At 36.8% G+C, this 22443-nt stretch overlaps 4 protein-coding genes across 4 annotated transcripts; 2 read left to right on the top strand and 2 right to left on the bottom strand.

Annotated features, from left to right (window-relative positions):
* Positions 1–563: 563 nt before the first annotated feature.
* On the top strand, positions 564–12643 carry LOC122056356 (protein NETWORKED 3C-like). Its single transcript, XM_042618278.1, has 3 exons — positions 564–680; positions 1098–1211; positions 11948–12643. Exons 2-3 carry the CDS (start codon positions 1112–1114, stop codon positions 12610–12612), a joined length of 765 nt encoding a protein of 254 aa, XP_042474212.1. The 5' UTR covers positions 564–680; positions 1098–1111; the 3' UTR covers positions 12613–12643.
* Positions 12644–12696: 53 nt separating this feature from the next.
* On the bottom strand, positions 12697–14164 carry LOC122056355 (momilactone A synthase-like). Its single transcript, XM_042618277.1, has 3 exons — positions 14019–14164; positions 13861–13938; positions 12697–13542 (listed from the first exon to the last, which is right to left on the bottom strand). Exons 1-3 carry the CDS (start codon positions 14036–14038, stop codon positions 12753–12755), a joined length of 888 nt encoding a protein of 295 aa, XP_042474211.1. The 5' UTR covers positions 14039–14164; the 3' UTR covers positions 12697–12752.
* A 133-nt stretch (positions 14165–14297) lies between these two features.
* On the top strand, positions 14298–18809 carry LOC122056358 (acyl carrier protein 2, mitochondrial-like). The gene is made up of 2 exons (XM_042618280.1): positions 14298–14551; positions 18353–18809. Exons 1-2 carry the CDS (start codon positions 14345–14347, stop codon positions 18527–18529), a joined length of 384 nt encoding a protein of 127 aa, XP_042474214.1. The 5' UTR covers positions 14298–14344; the 3' UTR covers positions 18530–18809.
* A 1084-nt stretch (positions 18810–19893) lies between these two features.
* On the bottom strand, positions 19894–20881 carry LOC122056357 (probable calcium-binding protein CML18). Its single transcript, XM_042618279.1, has one exon. It carries the CDS (start codon positions 20753–20755, stop codon positions 20105–20107), a length of 651 nt encoding a protein of 216 aa, XP_042474213.1. The 5' UTR covers positions 20756–20881; the 3' UTR covers positions 19894–20104.
* Positions 20882–22443: the final 1562 nt, after the last annotated feature.

Here is a 22443-nt window from a genome sequence, read left to right as displayed (position 1 = left end):
AAGTTAAGTTCGATTTAAATTTTAGTTCATAAGTTTAAATTTAACTCGTAATAAAATTAAATAGTTGGAGTTCGATTTAAAAAAATTACTTTAAAAATTAAATAACTATAATAATTAATAATATATTATTATATTTATTATTTATATGATATTTAGTTATATATAAATAATAAGATAAACGAGTCTTTTAATAAATATGTTCGTAAGTCTCTAAATGAATATGTTCATGAGTTTTTAAACGAATTTGCTCATAAACTCATGAGCTCACGAATCAAATACTATTAAGTTCGAATTCGACTTGATAATACTTTTAAATTTGAAATTAAATTCAAGCTCAATTTATTAATTTAATCGAATAAATTTGAATGATTTTTTTTCTAAAATCGAGCTGACAACAATGAAATCTATTTTTTTTCTTTTTTTTTAATAATAAAATTTGCTTGGTGCTATTTTTCTCTAAATAAAATTTAAAAGGGTAATATTGGAAAATAAAAATAAATATAATCGAACGGCAAGGTTTAAAACCTGACGACATCTTCAAACAACCGCAAAAAAGAGGATCTTGGGAGGAGCGATTCGGTTTGAACTACAGAGTGGAAAGCGCAGCTCTCTCTCAGGGCGGCGAAGACGAAGACGAAGACGAAGGAGAAAGAATGAGAAGGTAGTGAAGGAGTTCCAAGGTTCTCTCCCTCTTCTCATGTTTCTATTTCATCTTTCTATTTTATCTCCTTCTTTGCCATTTAGGATCGCCTTATTCAACTTGTTGTAGAAAGATTGAAGGGGGAAAGTTAGGGGGAACGGTAGAGGAGAGATTTAGAGGTTTTTCTTCTTCTTTATTTTAAGTTTCTCATACAGATTGATGCTGCTAAGCTCTTTTTTCATTACCTCTCCTTTTCCACAATTTTACCCACCGGCTGCTCGTGCTGCAAGTCGTTTTTCTCTACTCTTCTTCTGTTCCTTTTTGTTAAAGTTTTCTTTTCAAGCGATTGTGATCTCGGTATCATATTGATCATGTTAGTCCGGCTTAAACTCCATGGAGTTCTATTGGTAAAATAGCTCACATTTAATTTATTTTTAGATTATTATGTTTGATGTAGGTAAGTTGGTCAATATGAGCGTGCAAACGGGCCAATCGCATTCGTGGTGGTTTGCTAGCCAAGACAGGCTCCGTAGTTCAGCACAATCTTCATGGCTGTCAATGTCGATTTCCAGTAAGATATATACTGCCTTTTCTATGTTATGGTTAGTGGTTTGTATTGGGCGTATTGCTTTATTTATATTAAACTTTCATGATTCCATGAATATGACTACTTGTGCTATAATTGTTTGTCATTATTTGCAAGCATAGTTATGGTTTTTAGTGAATAGATGATGCAACAATGTTTAGTCTAATTATTCGAATACAGTAGCCGATTTAGTGGTTTCTCACATGAAACCATAAAGAATCAACATGCCTATGATTCACATAACAGATATTTTTGTTACCAGTAGAGTATCTTCACTTGGATGTGTATCTAGATTCGATTTATGGATTGATCACTACTTCTCAACTGTGAAATTTAGAGGAGAGGGCTACATCTCTGGGATGGAAGACTAATCTAGAAGGATGATGTTGTTGTCTGAAGTCGGTGAAGATGAACAACTGATGAGATGACTTGCGCGTTGACCGCAAGTAGACCTCAAATGGGAAGAGTCCAAAGCCACCAATGGGTTTGCCATGTCACAAAGTGACAAAGGAGAAGAAAACATTAGTAGACGGGCCAAGGATGGGTTCTCGACATAGTCATTTCTAAGGTTTAAAATTTCGACCCGTGCTAAGGTTTCAGTCTCAGTCCGGAATAATACAGTTTCGGTATCGTATCGTGCCGTGCCGATACAATTTCGGATTTTTTATTTATATATAGTAATTATAAGATAAATATATTTATAGTGTATATAAAAATAAGTTGTATATTGATTTATTATAAATTCTTAATTATTAAATAATTTAATATTATTAAAAAATAATTAAAAATAATTTTATTTAAATATAATTGATATATCAATAATTCAAATTCAAATGGAAGTATCTATAATTATAATAATAATAATATAAATTAATACAAGATATTACTTTATATTAATAATAATTATATAAATTAACTATTTATTCATTTAATTAATTATTAATTAAATAATATATTTTAAATAGTAAAAAAAATATCAAGTAAAAAAATTTAAAATAAAAAATATCAGAATATAAATATAATTTATTAGAATTTTTAGAATTTTTTAAATTTTTTTTAAAATTTAAATGAAATTTAAAATAATAAAAATATATTAGAACATAAATAAGAATTATTATATTTTTTAAATTTTTAAATGAAATTTAAAACACTATTTTTCAGAATATTAATTAATAAAATTTATTAAATTTATTTTAATTTTAAATATATTTTTTATATATTTTATTAGAATAATTTAATTATGGTTTATAAAAGCCTCTTCAAAATATCACACATCCTTCTTAGGAATTGTTTAAATTAATTAAATAAAATATAATTATTGAAAAGAAAAAAACCCGGTGGACACGAGATCGCTCGAGATGATTGCCCGCAAGGGCGTCTGGTGGCGCTGGAAGCGTCGTCGGACGCCTCCGGTGGCGTTGGAAGGGTCGCCGGAAGCGTCCGACGACACCGATAGGGTCACTGGACGCTTTCGGCGACGTATAAAGCGTCGCGCGCGACGCCTTCTGTGCCGAAGGCGTTGCGGGACGCCACCGGAGGCGTCCCGCGTCTCCTCCGGTGCCCTCGAGACGCCGACAGAGGCGTCCCGCGTCTCCTCCGGCGCTGCCGAGACGCCGCCGGAGGCATCCCGCATCTCCTCCGGCGCTGCCGAGACGAGGGCGCCTCCTGTGCCGGTTTCGGCCGCCCGACGGAACGGTAAAAACCATCCTTGTCGGGCGGCACGGAATGACATTTCATATCTTGGTCACTCCTACGCTCAAGTTAGTTGGGAGGCTGAATAATGGTAATTGAAGAACAATCATGAGGAATAGTGGAAAACTCTTGGAGAGACCTACTGTGCGAAGAAAGGACCCCTTTTATAACGTTGTTTTTTCCCCATGCCAGCATAACGATGCATATTGTTATAATAGAGCCAACCATACTATCATACTGCTCTCCTGCCCAAATTGCACCGACCAATTTTTGGATAGAGATAGTGGGAACGTCCACTGTACTGGTTGTATAGAGAATATTCCAGTAATTCTCTCACAGTCGTTATCTTGCAATGATTATATTAATATAATGTTGATACTTGGTTGGTGATTGTAGACATCTCTTAATTTTCTTTTTTCCTTCATAAATTAGGTGGTAAAAGTTGCACATTTGTGACTTCTTATCTTACTATTTTATTAAAAATCTCCCCCCTTTACTAACTAACTTTGGTGAAACCTAAAATGCATTTACGTTAATGTCCTTTTTTCTATTTACACTAAAAATAATTCCAAGATTTATTAGTAATTCCACAAGCGAAACAATCAGTGATCTAGAGTTCGAGACTCAGCTACAGCGTATTATTATGAATTTTTCTCATCATTAATTTTCTCTGGTTATTTTATATAAAAAAATATAGTTCTCTTTAGTCTCATATCTTAGAATTGACAACACTATGATCAAAAAAGCTTCTATAAATATTTTAGGCCGACGATGTTAAAAAATATACTTTTCTTAGTTTTTTTTACTAAGACAAGTATAATATTAAATTAAAATAATTTTTTGCATAGGGAAGCTCGTTACAGCATCACTATTGCATGGGTCTGACGAATCTCACCCAAATAATTAATTCTTGGTTTATAAGGGTGACACTAGAAAATCCAAACAATTCGGATTTTCAAAGACCCAAATAATTTATATATTATTATATTACACACGCAACGCGTGTACACAATCACACTAGTCTATATATATATATATATATATATATAGCTTCATTTAAACAAGTTAATGAATGACCTTCAATTTGACATATTTATGAAACAACGATTTTAATAAGAGAAAATGAGTGGCAAACCTAGTTACTCTTGGCCATAGAATCTCCCCATCAATAAATTTCCTCATTAATCTATGAACCCAATAATAATTATAGAGGAATTTTATTAATGATTGACCTTTTTTCACTACCTTATTCATTATATTGAGTTTACCGATATCTGCCATCATCAAATTGATACAGTATGTTGTGCATGGAGTCCAAAATAGTGTTGGATACTTTTGATCCAATAACTCTCCATTCCTCTTAAAGTTGACATTATTATCTATAACCACCTGCACTATATGTTGTGCTCCATCTCGAACTACATTATCCATCAAACGATATATGTAAAGTGCATCATGATAGTTTGCAGTTGCATCAATAAATTTATGAAATATCACCTTTCTATTGCAGAATAGCAGAAAGTTAATAACGCTCATTTGTGTAGGTCCTGTCGAGCCACATTACCCCATATAGCGCTTGCATTATAGATACATTGCTTCATGCATGATAGGATTAAAGTCTTGATCTCCTCCACTCGTCATCTAAATACGAACCAACAATTTCATATGCAGTCGGAAGTTGAATACCAGGACTAGATTTTTTTGGACATTGGACACCATGCTACGGTAGTATGTGTTGTTTGCTGCATTAGGGGTAATATGATTAAAATGGAAAATATAGCATTTGACCAATTGATTTCTTCTTCTCTCTTATATAGATATCATCAATTCTATTTTGTTTACTTGCTTGGTTTGGGAATTTTAGGAGATCAATATCAACAATATCAATTACACATCTTAGTCCCATAAAAGGAAAAAAAATGAGCAATATCACCTTGTATTGAAGTAATATGAATACCTGCACTTCTTCCCATCACTTCCACTAGCACTAGCTGAGCCACTTCCACTACCACCAACTATAGTACCACTATATCTCATACGTTACTCATATTCATATTGAATTTGAGAGGCACTAAGAGCTGCTAAAAATTCTTCGTCATTTGAACCTTCACCACAGCCTTCAAGTTCATCATAGATTGGTATTTAGAGCTTCGATTATCAAAGTTCACATTGTTACTATTGGTCAAGGTTTAAAATTTCGACCCGTGCCGAGGTTTCAGTCCTGGACCGGAACGATACGATTTCAGTACCGTATCATGTCGTGCCGATATAATTTCGGTATTTTTTAAATATAAAATATATTAATTAAAAACTAAAATATTTAACATAAATATTTAAAAAATAAACAAGATAAAAAATAATCTTTTAAAAAAGGAAAAGATATGAAAATAGATAAATAAATAAATAAAAATTTTATTATAATTTTTAAATTAAAATAAATGAAATATAAAATTAATTAGATAATTTTATTAGGGTTTAATAAAGTCTCTTTAGATTATCTATATCATAGCTAGGAGTTGATTAAAATAATTAACCTAAGTTTAATTAAAAAAAATCTAAAATCCGACACTACTCGCGAGCCAGCACGACTTCGGCGTTGTCGTGGGGTTGCGCGACCAGCCATGGTCGCGGGGATTGCGTGACTTCTTCAGTGCGACCACGTTGGCCGTGCGACCCCTCTGCAGTGACCGTAGGGTCGCATGATGCCTCCGCGGTAGCAACGGAAGGGTTATACGACCCCTCCGCTGCTATTGCAGGGTCGAGCGACCCCTCCGCTGTGACAACGGGGTCGTACAACACGTCACACCTGTCGTGGGTCTGGTGCCGGGGGCGTGCTGGTGCCGGTTGTAGGATCGAAAAGAACTTAGATATCTCCACAATGGTATGATATTGTCCACTTTGGACCTAAGCCCTCATGGTATTGCTCTTGGGCTCTACCCAAAAGGCTTCATGCCAATGGAGATATCTTTCTCTTATAAACCCATGATCTTTCCCATGTGTTTTAAATGTGGGATTATGTTTGCAACCTTGCAACTCCAACAATCCCCCCCTCAAACAAAGGATCACGGACTTCCCACGTCCGATCCTCGACCCACCAGGTCTTCCCGCCCCTCGATCCACCCGACCTACTAGGACTTCTCCGATCCTCGACCCACCAGGTCTTCCCGCCCCTCGATCCACCCGACCTACTAGGACTTCCTGCCTGGTGTCTGGTCCTCTTGATCCGAACATAGGAGCCCCCACTTTCTTTGTTCGAGGTCAATATTGTACCCACATGGCTCAATCAGACCATAGCTCTTGTTCACAGTCGGCGGTTCTGATACCAATTGTAGGATTGAAAAGAACTTAGATATCTCCACAATGGTATGATATTGTCCACTTTGGGCCTAAGCCCTCATGGTTTTGCTCTTGGGCTCTACCCAAAAGGCCTCATGCCAATGGAGATATCTTTCTCTTATAAACCCATGATCTTTCCCATGTGTTTTCAATGTGGGACTATGTTTGCAACCTTGCAACCCCAACACCGGTCGCCGAGCGGAACGAGACGTTTCGCCCGTTTCGCCGGTTTCGGCACGACACTTTAAACCATGCTATTAGTCTACTCGGTTTCCTAATTTACCTCTCTACAAATGGCAATGAGGTCATTCGTGTGGGGCGCCCGGGGTCAACGTATTACCTTTTGCAGAAATATATAATTATAATTTGCTGGTGGATATCCAGATGTTTTTAAATGTCCAAAAGTTTCTTAAGAAGTTCATCATGCAATGAAAGATGAACTTGATAGCAACAAAGCATTAAAGTATAAACAACAGCAACAATGTGAACTTTGTTAATCGAAGCTCTAAATACTAATCTATGATGAATTTAAAGGTTGTGGTGAAGGTCCAAATGACGAAGAATTTTTAGAAGCTCTCAGTACCTCTCAAACTCAATATGAATATAAGAAACGTATGAGATATAGTGGTACTATGGTTGGTGGTAGTAGAAGTGGCTTAGCTGGTAAAGTGACTCAACTACTGCAGCAACATTGGGAAGAAGTGCAAGTGTTCGTATTACTTCCACACTAGGTGATATTACTTGTTTTTTTTTTCTTTTATGGGACTAAGACGTGTAATTGAAATTACTAATATTGATCCACTTGCATCCCAGACCAGGCTAGTAAACAAAATAGGATTGATGATGCCTATACAAGAGAGAAGAATAAATCAATTGGTCAAAGTATTGCTATTTTTTATTTTAATTGTATTCCCTCTAATGCAGCAAATAACACATACTAGATTAGCATGGTGTCCAACATCTAAAAATCTAGTTTTGGTAATCAACCTTTGATTGCATATGAAATTGTTGGTCTGTATTTAGATGAGCAAGTGGAAGAAATCAAGAATTGGATTCTATCATGCAAGAAGCAATGTATCTACAATGCAAGCATTATATGGGGTAAAGTGGCCGGACAGGACCTACACAGATGAGCATTATCAACTTTCTGCTATATTGCAATAGAAAGGTGCTATTTTATAAATCTATTGATGCAACTATAAACTATCATGATGCACCTTACATATATCGTTTAATGGATATTGTAGTTTAAGATATAGGTGCAGAACATATAATGCAGGTGGTTACAAATAATGGTGCCAACTTTAAAAGGGATGGAGAGTTATTAGATCAAAAGTATCCAACACTATTTTAGACTCCATGTGCAGCACACTATATCGATTTAATGATGGCAGATATCAGTAAACTTGATATAATGAAGGAGGTAGTGAAAAAAGGTTAATCGTTAACAAAATTCCTCTATAATTATCATTGGGTTCATGGATTAATGAAGAAATTTATTGATGGGGAGATTCTGCAGTCAGGAGTAACTAGGTTTACCACTCGCTTTCTTCTATTAAAATAGTTGTTTCATAAAAAAGTCAGATTGAACGTCATGTTCACTCGAAGATATTCTTATAACAATAGAGCTCTTATACACTGTTCTACGTAAAGTCGATATAGATAAGAAGCCACAAATCGGCAATGTTTACCTCCTAATTTTTGAAGCAAAAGAGGAAATTAAGAGACGTCTATAATCACCAACCAAGATCAAGATTATATTAATATAATCATTGCAAGATAGGACAACCAAATGGGAAAGTATATTCATTTGACATGTGTATATTTTTTAATGATACATATTTTTTAATATTGTTATTAATAATTATATATGTTTAATTAATTTAGGTTATTATCTCAATTCAATATATGAAGGGGGGCCTTGGTGCAACGGTAAAGTTGTTGCTTTGTGACAAAAAGTCACGAGTTTAAATCCTAGAAACAGCCTTTTGCAAAAAGTAGGGTAAGGCTGCATACAATAGATCCTTCCTCGGGACCCCGCATAGCGAAAGCTTCGTGCACCGGGATGCCCTTTTTTATCTCAATTCGGTATATCAATATTGTTATAATCTTGGCACAAATGAAGATCTATTAGTGACCCTTAAAAATATAATATCAAGACTACAAACAAATAAAAAATTAGTTGTTGAGCCTATTAATGAAAATCGATTATTTCAGAGACATATGATTCTTTTAGCGATCTTTTTACCATTGAGATATAAAATGGATGCAGGTAAATATAGTAAAAATTATTACTAATTATTGTTAAAAAAATATAAATAATAGTTTAATTTTATTCTTATTTATCTTACAACTGAGCGGTGACTACAATATGGAGGATTAACTCTAAATTTGAAAAAGATTGTACTACGAATTCTCTCACAAACAACGTCTTTAAGTGGTTGTGAAAGAAATTGGTCAAATTTTTCCCTCATTCATACAAAAGTACGAAATCGTCTCTCTTATTGTCGCTTGGAGAACATAATCTATGTTGCTTATAATATGCATCTTCAACTAAGAGCAATAACAAAAGAGAAGGATAAACAAGAGCTTGGTGATGTAGACCCATTTGATATTTGGATTTATCCAAATTGAGAATGATCCAATGATGACTCAATTTCTTACCTAGCAGATTGAACAAATATAAGTTAGAGGAAATATCGGTGAGGAAGAAGATGATGATGAAGCTTTTGATCGAGAATTTCGGTTTTCTAGATCTCAGCCTAGACGTTCTCAAACATCCCAACCCCAAATCCAACCAAAGTCCATAGATAAAGGCAAAGGTGACAAAGGTAAAGCTAGTGCAATTTTTACTAAAGAGAATAAAAAGAAAACTCATACTTTGAAGAGAAGGGGTCAATTGATAATTAGTGAAAATCCACTTGATGCAATTCATGAGCAAGAACATGATGACACTGTAGTTCGACAAGAAGTTCGAAATGAGGATAGTGATATTGATAGCAATGCAATTACTCATAGAAGTGATGATAGAGGTGATGCATCCGATGATTGTAAAACTTATATTTCCCCTTCTCCAACACTTGAACCATGGACATGTGAGAAAAATTACACATATGCAACCCAAGATGATGATCATGGAGTTAGAACTATTTAATATCAACGTCGATATAACGGGTGACAAATAAAAGGAAGCTCATAATTACTAAGATATGTAAAAGAATTTAGTTGAGATTGATTCTGATCGAAGTTCATCATACTCTCAACCTTCTTATTATAGCTCTCATGCATTATATGGTAATCCATTATATCAGAGTTTGAGGACGTATGTTTATCCTTTTCATGTGCCTATACTCATTTTGATTCCCGTGGTGCCAGTTCAAATCCAACTAATAGTGGTGAATCAAGACATACTGATGGACATATGGAAAAATGAATATCAATATTGCTTTCATCTGATTCACGCCACTAATTTTGATATTAGTAAGGCAACATATTATGATGTATCAATTTTAATTCGAGTTATTGATGGATCAATTTTCTTTAAAAGAAAATATATTTACTTGTTTTTGTCAAACAATATTAAGTTGTTCAATAATTGAGAACTTATATAAAATCAATATATAATTTTTTTTTGCCACCATGGGTTGGCGCAGTTGGTACCTATATGAATGTCTGCTCAAATAAGTCTTGCGGTTAATTTCTAATAGGTGCAAAATGCTTCGTTGGATGCCTGATCTCCCTCATGCAAAATGTTCCCTGTGATTTAACTGTCTGTATCTTGCCATAGGGCCGACGGTACTGAGTTGTTTGAGGTGAGCGATATCACCTTTTGCTCCAATCTACACTTTATTTTAAAATTATATATAATAAACATATTTATCTAATAATTATTATATATAGAAATAAAAAAGTATCAAACCGTATCGACACAGCACGATATGATATCAAACCGTATCGATTCGGTTTGGGACCTAAACTTCGGTACTAGTCGAGATTTTGAACCTTGGTTGAATGATCTTTTTAAGATGTGATTGTCTTGCTATGGTGCTCATAGTGGAATAACAATCATCTTCAGAATGCTAGAATTGGACTTCCTCTGTTGGATTGTAGCACTCCAAATCTTACAGATTCTCGAACCTTTTGCGCCTTGGAACTCATTGGACTTATAAGAGAAGAAAGCTAGAATTCAACTAGGAGAGGAAAACATGAGTTTCTTCGATTATTGAAATGCAATATGGAAAACTCTTTTATGGGGAGGACAACCAGTAGAAAAGTTAAATTTGAATAAAAGTAGGAAAAAAAAAACAATTTTAGTTTTCATAGAAGATGAGACAGTTAATGGGGATTGCCTTCTTTGAGGTCAAATAAAAAATTGACTATTTTAGTCAACAACACTAAAGAAATCCTTTTCTTTTTTTTTTTTTTTTGCTTTGGTTTACTGTGTATTCAACGCACTTTAAGGGCAATTCAAATGACTAGCTTGCGGACAACCATGAGCCTCGCTATACAGGTGATTGTAGGCCATTAGGTGTAAGAAATCACATGAATGCACATCTATAAGGCCTAGAGCCGCTTGCATGGCAGGGCTCATGAATACTCTCATAGTTGCCACTTGGACTAACCTTTAAAGTGCATTGCATAGATTGTAACCAGAATCTCTCAGAGTGCATTGCATTCGTTATAACATGAAGATCACTCTTTGATTTCTCTAGTGTTGTTGACTATGATCTTAAAGAATGCAGACCTCATTTGATATCTCTTACTTTATTAAAATTCATTTTTTGTTTACTTGCGTTCAAATTTGATTTTTCTACTAGTGTCCCTTGATCTGCTTCACAATCCCTAGAAATGCAATTTAGAGGGTTGCATTTCAATCATCCAAGAAACTCAATCATTCCTCTTCTTTTGAGTCCTAGCTTGTAAGCGAGTTTCAGGCGTATAAGGCTCAGCCCATTGGATTTAGAGTGCTATGAACATGATTGTCATTCTACTGTGAGAATTGTTGTAGGGCGATTTCATCTCAAAGAGAGAGACCAACTATGGCATCAACTAGACGAATCCCTATCCAATCCTCTCGAATCTCCTTTGTCTTTGTGATGTATAAACGTGCTAATAATTGTTTACAAATAGCTTTTTCCAATAAACTTTACATTCTGCTTGAGGTGTAAAGATTTCGCTACTCCACATCTTATATGTGTAGATCAAATATTTGACCTAGCAAATGGTAGCTAGAATTTCAAACTCTTTATTTTACTAACATGTGGATAAGCTATGAGATCAATATACTCAGCACATGCATATTTTGTTGCATATATTCAAATTGATTGGTAGTGGAGGCATCATTGTCCATTAGTATGAACATTTGTAATATAAACAAATTTCTTTCTCTCATACTGTTTATAATTCTGTGTGTAGAATAAATGTTTGATAACATAAGATTTGCAAAAATCACACCACCATAGTTTTGATTTTGATAGCTTACTTCCTTACCTAATACCGCGCTGTGTGTGTTTTCAGAAAGGATTTATTGCTTGAAAAGTTAGTTTCATTCAGTCTTCAAACTAAATACTGAAAAAAAGAAAACTGTTGTTTTTCAAAATTAACACTAAAGTAGGAAAGAAAAATGGAAATGTGTTTGGTCATGCAAAGTTGTCATTACAATTTGGCTCAATTTATGCTTCTTTCTTAAGCAGAATTGGAAGAGAAAACCAGGCAGATGCTAAACCTTATAGAGGAGGATGCTGATTCGTTTGCTAAACGTGCGGAGATGTACTACAAGAAGAGGCCTCAGCTCGTGAACATGATCGAAGATTTCTACCGAACCCATCGCTCATTGGCTGAGCAATATGATCAACTAAAGTCCAGATCTGGGGCGCGTCGTTCAACACCAGTTTGCCCATCTCATTTCCACAGAAGCTGGCCGCAGAGCATGAGCAGCAGTGAAACAGAGGAGATATCCAAATGTTCAACACACTCATTTGATTCAGAGGACTCAGAAATTGATGATCCCGAAGGAGAAATTGTAGCAGAGACGAAGTTAAGAACGACGGCAGATGAAGGGAGTAACGGTCATTTGGTGAAACTGAAACAAGAACTGGAAAGATTCAAAGAGGAGAATGCTAAACTTAAGGTTGAAATAGCAGGGAAAAATGAAGAGAAGAGGGAGGTCATCAGACAGCTTACTTTGTCTTTGGATATGCTGAAGGAGGAGAACGTTACCTTGAGGAAATGCCTCAAGGACCTAGAGAGAAAGAGTGGCTTCTTTGAGCTTAAAAGGCTGACCAAGGATATGTTCTCTGGAAAGCTGTTTCGTGGGAAATCAAAGAATCAAACTACAATTGAAAGTTTGATGAACTAAAAAAAATCAATTGAATCTTTCATTAAACTAATTTAGAGATATGTTTTTCTTTAAAAAAAAAAACAAGATAATAAACTGTGAACAAAATGAAATGATCTCTTTTTATTAATGAAACCAGTTCACAGCCTGAGGATTTATCACTACGGTGAAAGTTTTAAGCGTTTAGATGTAGTGAATCCTCCATCCACCACGAGATTATGGCCGCTGATGTACTTAGCTTCATCCGAAGCCAAGAACGTCGCCGCCTTCGCCACGTCTTCCACCTCGCACTTCGTCCCTGCCAACTCAGCCGAGGACAGCTCGATCATCTCCACCGCCCGCTGCTCTTCCATATCCGGGAAGATTTCTCTGATCGCTTTGATCCCGAACGGCGTCGGCAGCCCGACCGGCGAGATGCAATTCACCCTTATCCCGTGGTTGCTCAGCTCCGCAGCGGATAACCGCACTGCAGCTGCCACCGCCGCCTTCGACAGCGAATAGGTGAGCGGCGCCAGCCCGCCGACCAACCCGGTGATGCTCGCCGTGCAGAGGATGCTCCCGGCGCGGCGCGGGACCATCACCCGCGCCGCGTGCTTGATCCCCGCCACCACTGACCGGACGTTGACGGCCATGACGCGGTCGAACTCGGTGAGGTCGACGTCGGTGACGGCGAAGGTCATGGGTCCGCAAATGCCGGCGTTGTTGTACATGATGTCCAGGCGGCCGTGCTTGGCGACCGCGAGGTCGACGACGGCAGCGACTTGGGGCTCCTGGGTGACGTCGCAGGGGACGAAGGTGGCGCCGGGGCCGAGCTCGGCGGCAACATACTTGCCGAGCTCGTGCTGGATGTCAGCGAGGACGACCTGTGCGCCGTGGTGGATGAACTCCGCGGCTGTTGCCTTTCCGACGCCGCTAGCGGCGCCGGTGATGATCGCGACTTTGCCGGCTAGCCTGCAATCAATCGAACATTTCTAAGATCATTTATATATAACGGTAAATTTCATTTTTTTGCCCCACCGATCGAATCTTGATTCCTGGTTTGCAATGGAGCACACGCGAAGTCAATCTGTACGCTACACCTTAAACTTAAAAAAAACAATTGCCCACGTTGAGCTCACGATTGATAAACAAATACCAAGTTTCGTCTCTTTCTTCTGACCACATAAAAATAAACAACGAAAATGATCCCACAAACTTGATCTCGGCGAGGAAAAAACGTAGGGCAGAAAACAGAAACATAATTCTGTAAATGAATCCTAAAGTACTGACCTCGCAGGAGTCGAGTGGGTGGAGAATTGCTGCTGCTGCGTTCTAATTCCAGTCCTGATCGCCAATCCCCTCTTAACTCTGCAATTAAACAAAACCTGTAAGGAAGAGAAGATGGGAGAAGTGAAGAAACAAAAGACTAAGCAGGCAGAGCGGCGTACCTCAAAGCCATTCCGAGCATGGTTTCTTTCAACTACTCTTCCTCTTCTTCTATTTCGCTCTGTGAGATGCGAGGAAGGTGAGCGGAGGAGCAACTGCAGCGGAGGATCTTCATTTTAAGCTGACTTGAGTAGCTGAACATTTGATAATTTTAAAACTATGTGGATGTTTAAGAAGATGTGCAAGCTTTGAAGGGTAAAATGAAAAGTATCCCTTGAATTGAGAATATTTTGAACTTCAGGGGTAAAACTATAACTTGGAAAGCAAAGCACTATTAATCCTAAAGTCGATATGGTTTAGGTCATCGGAGCTGTCTCTCTTCTTCGAAATGGCGGCTATGCGGGATGCTCTCCTGAGGCACCTTCGGGTGAGAGTGGGTTCTCCGTTTCTGGCGCCTGCGGAAGCCATCAACTCCGCGCGCATCCTGCGCCGCCGCTTCTCTGAAGGCGCCGCCGCCACCTTCCTTGATAAGTCAGAGGTTGCTGAACGAACCATAACCGTCGTTAAGAACTTCCAAAAGGTCGATCCCTCCAAGGTACGTGCCCAATCCTCATTCTGGTTATGTTTGATTGAATCTCTAACTCTTGTCGTTAGATGGTCATCGAGGCTTTAGCCCTTTCGAGAATTAGATTCGGGTTGTACGTTTTTGTGATTTTTTATATGACGATGTGATCTTATCCGGCGTCTGTTGAGGATGGGCGAATTTGATGATAATTGACAGCAGTGTGGCATGCCAATTTTCTTGCTTTGGTCCCTAATTGTACTGGCAATGCATTGGGGTGCTATTAATGGAACTGGGATGTGAATGTTTATTCTGAGCCTGGATTAATTTTCTGCAATTCCTTCAATCATTATCATTTTTTGAAACTCTAACCATTGTTATTAGTCAATGGCATATTAACACTAATGGCGTCGGAGCAACATGAATTCTCAAATTTCAAACTTCCAATTATGATAGTCCTAAAGCTAGAAACAAATAATAATTGAGTTTGTTCTGAGGATTAAGGACTATTTGTCAATTAAACAAGAAAGACTACAAAATGACATACAAATTGAGTATCAAGGTTATGAAATTATACAAAAAACTTTTTAACTAAATAGTAAGTACATACACTCTGAAGTTCAGAGATGCTGGAGCTCCATTCGTGTAGTTAGTAGACTATTGACCATAAAAGTTTGTCCCTTTATTTCAAGTTTCCTTTTGCTTCTTCATTAATGCAGTTTCAACTGAAGTGAATTGTAAACATAATATGTTAGACTGAGTGCAAATTTTCTTCTTTATTTTTTCTTTTCTTCTTTTTCCCTTTATAAGTTGTCTCAGTGTGGTGCCAATCCAAATGGCTTGTGCCCAACCCCAGATACACCTGGTTGAAGGTTCTTGGATGCACTTGAGATGCCCAAGCCTTGGCTTGCCTTGCATTATTTTGCCTTGATACCTAGATGAGATTGAGTGGTCAGTCACATCATTAACATGAGAACCATAGGTGTCTCATTTTGAGGCCCTATTGGATCATGAGGTTATGAGTGCAATGGTTCCTGTTTAGATGAAGTGAGGCCTCACTCTACTAATCAACATGAGGTGATGGAATTTGCACACAAATATTGACTTACTAGTAAAAGTTTGCACCCCTCAGGTCTTGATGCCTTGGAACTCTTTAAACACATCAACTAAAGAAATTCCTTCTAAATACTCCATTCCATACTCTTCTGTGGTTCTGGTCATTTCCATTTCCAGCTTGATATGTAACTCAGTTAAACTGTCAAAAGTTTTCTATATGGTTTTTGAGAGATAATGATTTATAAGAGAATGGACTATTCAATCATGCTTGAGAATACATTTGGAGCTAATTTATTTTGCCAAAGCAATTGTTTTGATTTATTTAGTGGTTAAACTTGAGTGGCTGTACTTTTCACATGCATACCTTATGTTATAGAGTGGAAACACATTAACTTTGATGGGCACAGCCACTTGTTATGTGTAATATTCCATGGCTCATGTGTATTTCGTGCATGTGATCCTTCCTCTCCCTTTCTGCATCCATCTTCTATATTTCAATCAAGTAGAACAAGCCTATGAGCTTTTGCATGGTTGGTTTCACCCTATCATCTAAAGTAATTCCTCATCTTTGGAGGCTTTGCATCAGAGCCTTACTTGTAACAACAGGCCTAATACACCACATGAATTTTTACGTGTTCTTTTTCCTTGCATGAATTGCTTCATATTTCTAAGTGTTCATTCATACCAAGTTTGAATAGGTTAGATATAATCATGTGTTATGGTAAACTTCTTGTGTAAGGTTCACAGATAGCATACTTGTACCACCATGCCTTGGCCACCTGCACTAATGGCTAGTAGCCACCCGTGATTTACCTCCTATCTAGGGACGGGTTGATTGGGGTGCTAGGGGCGAGCGAATCGCCTTTTGCCACAGATAACATACTTGTACTTAAAAGATTAGTTTGACCCGGGGTTAATTGATAAATATTTGGGATGTGGAAACCTAAAAGCTTCATGGCTTTTGTGATTCTAATAAAATTGTCAAAATCTATATTGGGGAAGTCAGTCAATGATGGAAATGGATGTAAGTTACAGGTGGTTACAACTAACTGTAGGATATGTCAGTGAGTCTCTTTCTCCTGTGAATATTTGTACCCTTTAAACTACATTTTTACATATGATTTCATGGTGAGTTGATGCTTCTTAGATTACAATAAATTTATCTCATATCTATTTTGATGATAAAGAAGAGATTAGCAATGTGATGAGGTTAATTCTTGAAGTGCCCGACGTGTAATATTTAAAGATTGGGGCGGTGTGAGAAAGTACAGATTTTTTTTTTCTCTCAAAAAACATTCTAAATATAAAAATATTTACATATTTGAGTGTTTGAGTATGTGGTAGCTAAACTGAGCTAAAAAAACTATAAATTTAACACAGGTGATAGTAATGTCCATTTAAGAAAGAAGAATGAGGAGAAGAATGTATACCAAATTACAGGAGCTCTGCCAGGAAATGAAGATATCTAGGTAACATTAGATCTACAGAGCTTTAGATTTGATGTCAAAAAATTAAGATAGAAAAATATATTTCTGAACTATTTAGTGAGAACTCTACAATAAAATATATTTAGAGATTCAAAATTATTACAAGTTTAGGAATCCTATATTTGTTTACAATATTAGACTGACAGGGTTAAAGTCTTAAAGAAGCTTTGAAAATGAAGGTATGTAAAACTGTTGGTCTAGATGACATTGCTATTGAAGTTTAGATCATGATATATAGTCAAAAAGAGTCAGGTTGAGTTATTACAATCATCATAGTGCATAGTTGAGTCTCGTTCATAGATTATGTGTACCTTGATGATAGTGAGTGAAAAAAAAAGTATGATGGTTTAAACTTGCTGAAAGATGACTAATATTTTACAATTAGACTAGTATATTACTAAAATTGAAGGTGTGAGAGGCCAAAGGAGTCCAAAGAGAATTCTTAGATGCTATTAAAATTGATTGAAATAATCTTAGATGTTATTTGTGATATACCTATAAAGTTCATTGATGAAATAAGGTGCATGTTGCAGATCCCAAATAGTTGGGACCCTCTTATTGTTGGATTCTAAAGTAAAATATGATGCATAAGATATAACCCTCATTGGGTGTGTTGCAAAAAAGGGCTTTGAGCCGATGTCTTATATGCAGCATATTGAATTGTGCATACTCACCTGTGAATAATGTCATTTCTTCAGTATCTTCAATTTTCTTCATCTTTTTTTTTCTGTGGGAATTATCACAAAGCTTACTAATAAGTTCAGGTACATGCAAAGAAAATTTTAAAACTGACTCAATATTCAAAATGAAATGATGTTTCTGGTTTCAGAGAATGCTAAGACAGTATATCATTTGAATGTAGATCCTTGATTTAGTGGAAAAAATAAGAATTGATTTTTTCCATAATCTAGCATACTGTCAATGCATTGGATAGAGGCTGGCCAAAGAAATTATTAGTTGTAAAAAAATAATTTAAACAATTTATGCATACAACAACTCAATGGAGAGATCAAATTTGTGTACTTGACCCCAAATGCTTGGGATAGACAAGGGCTTGATGTTGAATCTAGCGCATTATCTTTTTAAATTTTTCCAGCAATCATTTTTGTTCCACAAAAGTCATTTCATAGCTGATATAATATACCTCTCTGTCTGGTAGTATATTGGCTAGCTGAAATTCATGATTTATTTTCTTATTCCAATTTGTCAAATGATGAATGTATGCCTGTGACCTTCACTACAAATGTTGGAAGTTCCTATGCTTATGTGGGTTCTTTCCTGGTCTTTATAGGTCACACCAAATGCTCATTTCCAAAAGGATCTTGGGCTTGACAGTTTGGACACTGTTGAGGTTTTGATGGCTCTGGAAGAAGAATTCGGGTGTGAGATTCCTGATAATGAAGCAGATAAGATTGATTCGATTAATGTTGCTGTGGACCTCATTGCCTCACACCCCAAAGCAAAATGAGATACCCCAAAGACGAAATTTCTTGTGTTTGTTAGTATCATCAGATAAGATAGATGCAAGCCTCGATGTATTCAGAAGGTTGAGTTATGAATTGTTTTTCGTCCTGTTAAACACGCGTTGCAACTAGCAAGGTGCTTTTGTTTCCTTTATTGTTTGAAAGATGGAATAATTTTGTAATTTCGTCCTCACTGAACGTTTGTAGAACTGCACTAGATTCGAAGACTGTCTTGGAACAGCTGCTCATTCTTCTACATTTGGAAAGTTCACTCTCTTTGGACTACATTCTTCTATGCGTTCTTTATAGTACTAGCAATATGTCTTCGCTTGTCAAAATTTGATATAAATTTTCAAATTTTTTCATCTGTGTTTGAGATCGTACTATTAACGATTTTAATTTGGTGTTCTATATGGGTTCAGAATTTGGATAACAAAGTGTAGAATGAAGTAGTAAACAATGTAAGCTCATATTGTCATTTGCCAAAACTTGGCTTGGCGTTTATTATAGATCATCACACTAAGCTCCAACACTCAATCACGATGGCGACCCAAATTCCAAAACCAAATGGCATATTTATCCTGCCAAGAGCAGAAGATTCCAAGGTTCACAAGAGTATTTCAGGAGACATGGGCAGAGTGAGAGAGAGAGTAGCTGAGAGTGTTCAGTATCCATATATCTGTCTTCTGCCCGCTACGTCTGAATCCCTTCACATGTTATGCAAAATCCACATCCTCTGTTTGCTGTTGCACTGCACTGCACTGCAGATGGATATGATGGAATCAGTTGCTGGTTGATCTTTGCAGAGTAGTGTGCCATTGCAAGCCAGTTAAAATGGAACTTCACCTTATCGTTTCCCTTTGTCGTCAGTACTAACAACCCATGACAACCAAAGCTAAACACTCTTCTCTGCATAGCATGCTGTTTTTCCTGGTCGTCCATGGCCAGATCTACCTCTCCTCCTCCCTCAATGATTCAAAACTACATTTCTGTGTTTGAACACAATCCACACTGAATTAAACTAGAACAAAACAATGATTTTTCTTTTGGTGTACGCCGAGATATCTCCAGCTCCAATTACGCAACCTGGAAATCCACTCGCCCCAACTCTACAGCCAATCAAATTCCCCTGGTAATCACGTATCACTTCTTCATAGCTAATCTCAGGCAGGAATATATCATCATCGTTGTTGTTGAGTTGCAGTATGGATCCATTAATGGATGAAAGTTCATCAAGGTTGCTGTAATTTTTGATGATCGAGCGCTTCTCTTCCCTTTTCCTCGATTCACCATGCAGACAAAGCCATGCAATGTGATCGTTAAACACTTTTTCTTAATTTAATCATTACACTAATAGAGTTTTTAAAAATGATCGAACTCATAATTTATAAGCATTACACTATGCTTAGCCATCACATTAAATTAAACCACAATGATTGCGTTTCAAAATACTGACCGATTGTATATGTCGTCCTACGTGGAGGCGGCTTACGGAAATTACACGACGACGAATAAGGACAAAGAAAACCAATAAAAGAAAATTCGATTAAAACTGGTCCGTCCATTTCGACCCTCCCTCGTCACTGGCCGTCCATCATGCGCACGAAGTCCTCGAAGCCCACGAAGCCATCGCCGTCGGCGTCAACGCCGCCGATCATGCTCCGGCAGTCCTCGAGCGTGCACTCGCCGCCCCCGAGCGACCCGAGCACGCCGAGCAGCTCCTCCGCCGAGATCTTCCCGTCGCCGTCGGCGTCGAAGACGGCGAAGGCGTCGCGGAGCTCAGATCCGCCGCCGGCGAGGCGGAGGCCGCAGGCGGCCTCGAGCGCGGCGAACTCGTCGAGGCTGATGCAGCCGTCGCCGTCGCGGTCGACGTCGGCGACCATGCGGGCGACCTCGTCGGCCGAGGGCGGATCGAGAACGAGGCGGTGGAGGCAGGCCTCGAGCTCGGGCTGGGTGATCTTCCCGTCGCCGTCGAGGTCGAAGACGCCGAAGAGGTCGCGCAGGGAGAGGAAGGGCGGCGGCCGAGATGGCCTGAGTAGAACAGACGTGGGAGTGGCTGCCGGTGCCCGGTCGGCGAAGTCTTGGGAAGAAGAAGAGGAGGAAACTGAAGCAAAAGAAGTGGAGCGATTACTGTTGTTGTTGTTGTTCTTCTTCTTCTTCCTCCTCCTCTGTTCCTTGTTCTTGGAGTTGCACTGTAAGGAGACAAACAGAGAATCCACGCTCAGCTTCATAGTGGAGAATATTATCGAGGAGGCCGACGAAGAAGCAAGGAAGGCGGCGAGAAAGAGAAAGAGGGAGAAGGAGAATTAAAGCGAGGAAGAAATGGCGAAGAGGTTCGAGGAAGCTTCGTGGAAGTGGGAGGAGGAGAGCAAAAGGATTTGTACGATTTATTTTTAATGCCGTCGACGTGGAAAGATTTTGACTAGTTGAATTATTTAATTTCGATAAGACAAAAAAATAATAATAATAATAATAATTATTATTATTATAAATCAAAATACTGACTAACATAAAATACTTTTCATAATTTATGTGTCTGTTACCGAGTCGTTTAAGTTGATTGATATCTTTTGCTCCAATAAATAAGGAATATATGACCCTAAGTTACGGTATAATAGTTAGTTCAGAGAGCTTCACTTGCAAGATTAATAAAATATGTAACGGGGGATTAATAAAAAATAACTGAAAAAAAGACAGTCTAATTGTCAAAATCATCCCTAAGAGCACTCTTCATTTTTTTTAAGTTAACATAATACTCCTATTTTGAAAGTGTTCTAATAAAATTAAATTATTTTTTAATTTAAATTTAAAAATAATATAGAGAGTATTTTTATAATTTTTTTTATCAAATTTGTTAATATTTAATCTTGAAAAATTCACTTTGGAAAAGTTAAAATAATCATAAAAAATTAATTTTTTTTTAAATGACTATTACACTAATTTTGATCATTTTAAAACAATATTTAATAAAATTTAAATAATTTTAAAAAAGTTATAAAGAAATTTTTTATATAATAATGTATTTTATATATTTTTTTTAACTAATATTGAAATCAGAATATTTTTTATATAAAAAAAATATAATAGAGTGTTTTTTTTTTAACTTTTAGATTCAAATAATCAGTGAGACCACTGATTCCTGCTCATATTTATAAATTTTAATTGCTTCCTTTGAAATCTGTGTAGAAATGAAAATAAAAATAATTAAATATACATGTCTTTTATTATCAGAGGGCATCCACGTGGGATGTTATATACTCATAAAAACGGGACTCCCAAATTATATATATATATATATATTATATTAATATATTCATTCTCCCATATTCATTATTTATGAGTTATGTTATCCATTTATTCATCTTAATTTTTATTATACATTAAATAAATATAATTTCAATTTTATTTACAAACTTTTTATTATTTTTTTTAAAAAATATTATTTTTAAAAATATTTTTATGTAAAATTAAAATATATTTATTTAAAATTAAAATAAATAATAATATTAATATTCACGGTCATACATTTAGTCTCTGGAACAAAAGTCAAAGTAAACAGTTTATTTTCCACTGGAGATGTAAAATATATACCGGTTGTATGTGGATTAGATGAATAATTTTGTGGATATGGATTATGTTAGTGCAATCATGCCCTAAGGTAGAAATTTCAATGATTGATAATTATTTAAGTTTAGGCTAATACATTAGATATAATATGAGTTTGAGTTTGCAGGACCAAGAATGCTGAAGACTGGATTCCTGGCAAGAGAATCCCTTGCAGGTCGAAAGACCAGATGCAAGGCAAGAGAAGTCCAAGGAGGTCAGGGGACCAGATCTTTGGCACAGGAGAAGCCCTTGCAGGTTGGAAGATTGGATGTAAGGCAAAATAAGTCCAGGGAGGTCGAGAACAAGATGCTTG

The sequence above is a fragment of the Zingiber officinale genome, chromosome 3B (assembly GCF_018446385.1).
Source record: "Zingiber officinale cultivar Zhangliang chromosome 3B, Zo_v1.1, whole genome shotgun sequence".
Classification (NCBI taxonomy): Eukaryota; Viridiplantae; Streptophyta; class Magnoliopsida; order Zingiberales; family Zingiberaceae; genus Zingiber; species Zingiber officinale.
The sequence above is the reverse complement of the archived record's forward strand: the minus strand, read 5'-3'. Positions and strand labels throughout refer to the sequence as shown.

Bases quoted from the DNA above. Each gene is read 5' to 3' on its own strand.
- LOC122056356 (XM_042618278.1), top strand. From the start codon at position 1,112: ATGAGCGTGCAAACGGGCCAATCGCATTCGTGGTGGTTTGCTAGCCAA. The intron at 1,212-11,947 runs GTAAGATATATA...TTTCTTAAGCAG, and splicing joins GCTGTCAATGTCGATTTCCA to AATTGGAAGAGAAAACCAGG.
- LOC122056355 (XM_042618277.1), bottom strand. From the start codon at position 14,038: ATGCTCGGAATGGCTTTGAG. The intron at 13,939-14,018 runs GTACGCCGCTCT...GTTTAATTGCAG, and splicing joins ATGCTCGGAATGGCTTTGAG to AGTTAAGAGGGGATTGGCGA. The intron at 13,543-13,860 runs GTCAGTACTTTA...GATTGATTGCAG, and splicing joins ACCCACTCGACTCCTGCGAG to GCTAGCCGGCAAAGTCGCGA.
- LOC122056358 (XM_042618280.1), top strand. From the start codon at position 14,345: ATGGCGGCTATGCGGGATGCTCTCCTGAGGCACCTTCGGGTGAGAGTG. The intron at 14,552-18,352 runs GTACGTGCCCAA...TGGTCTTTATAG, and splicing joins AAAAGGTCGATCCCTCCAAG to GTCACACCAAATGCTCATTT.
- LOC122056357 (XM_042618279.1), bottom strand. From the start codon at position 20,755: ATGAAGCTGAGCGTGGATTCTCTGTTTGTCTCCTTACAGTGCAACTCC.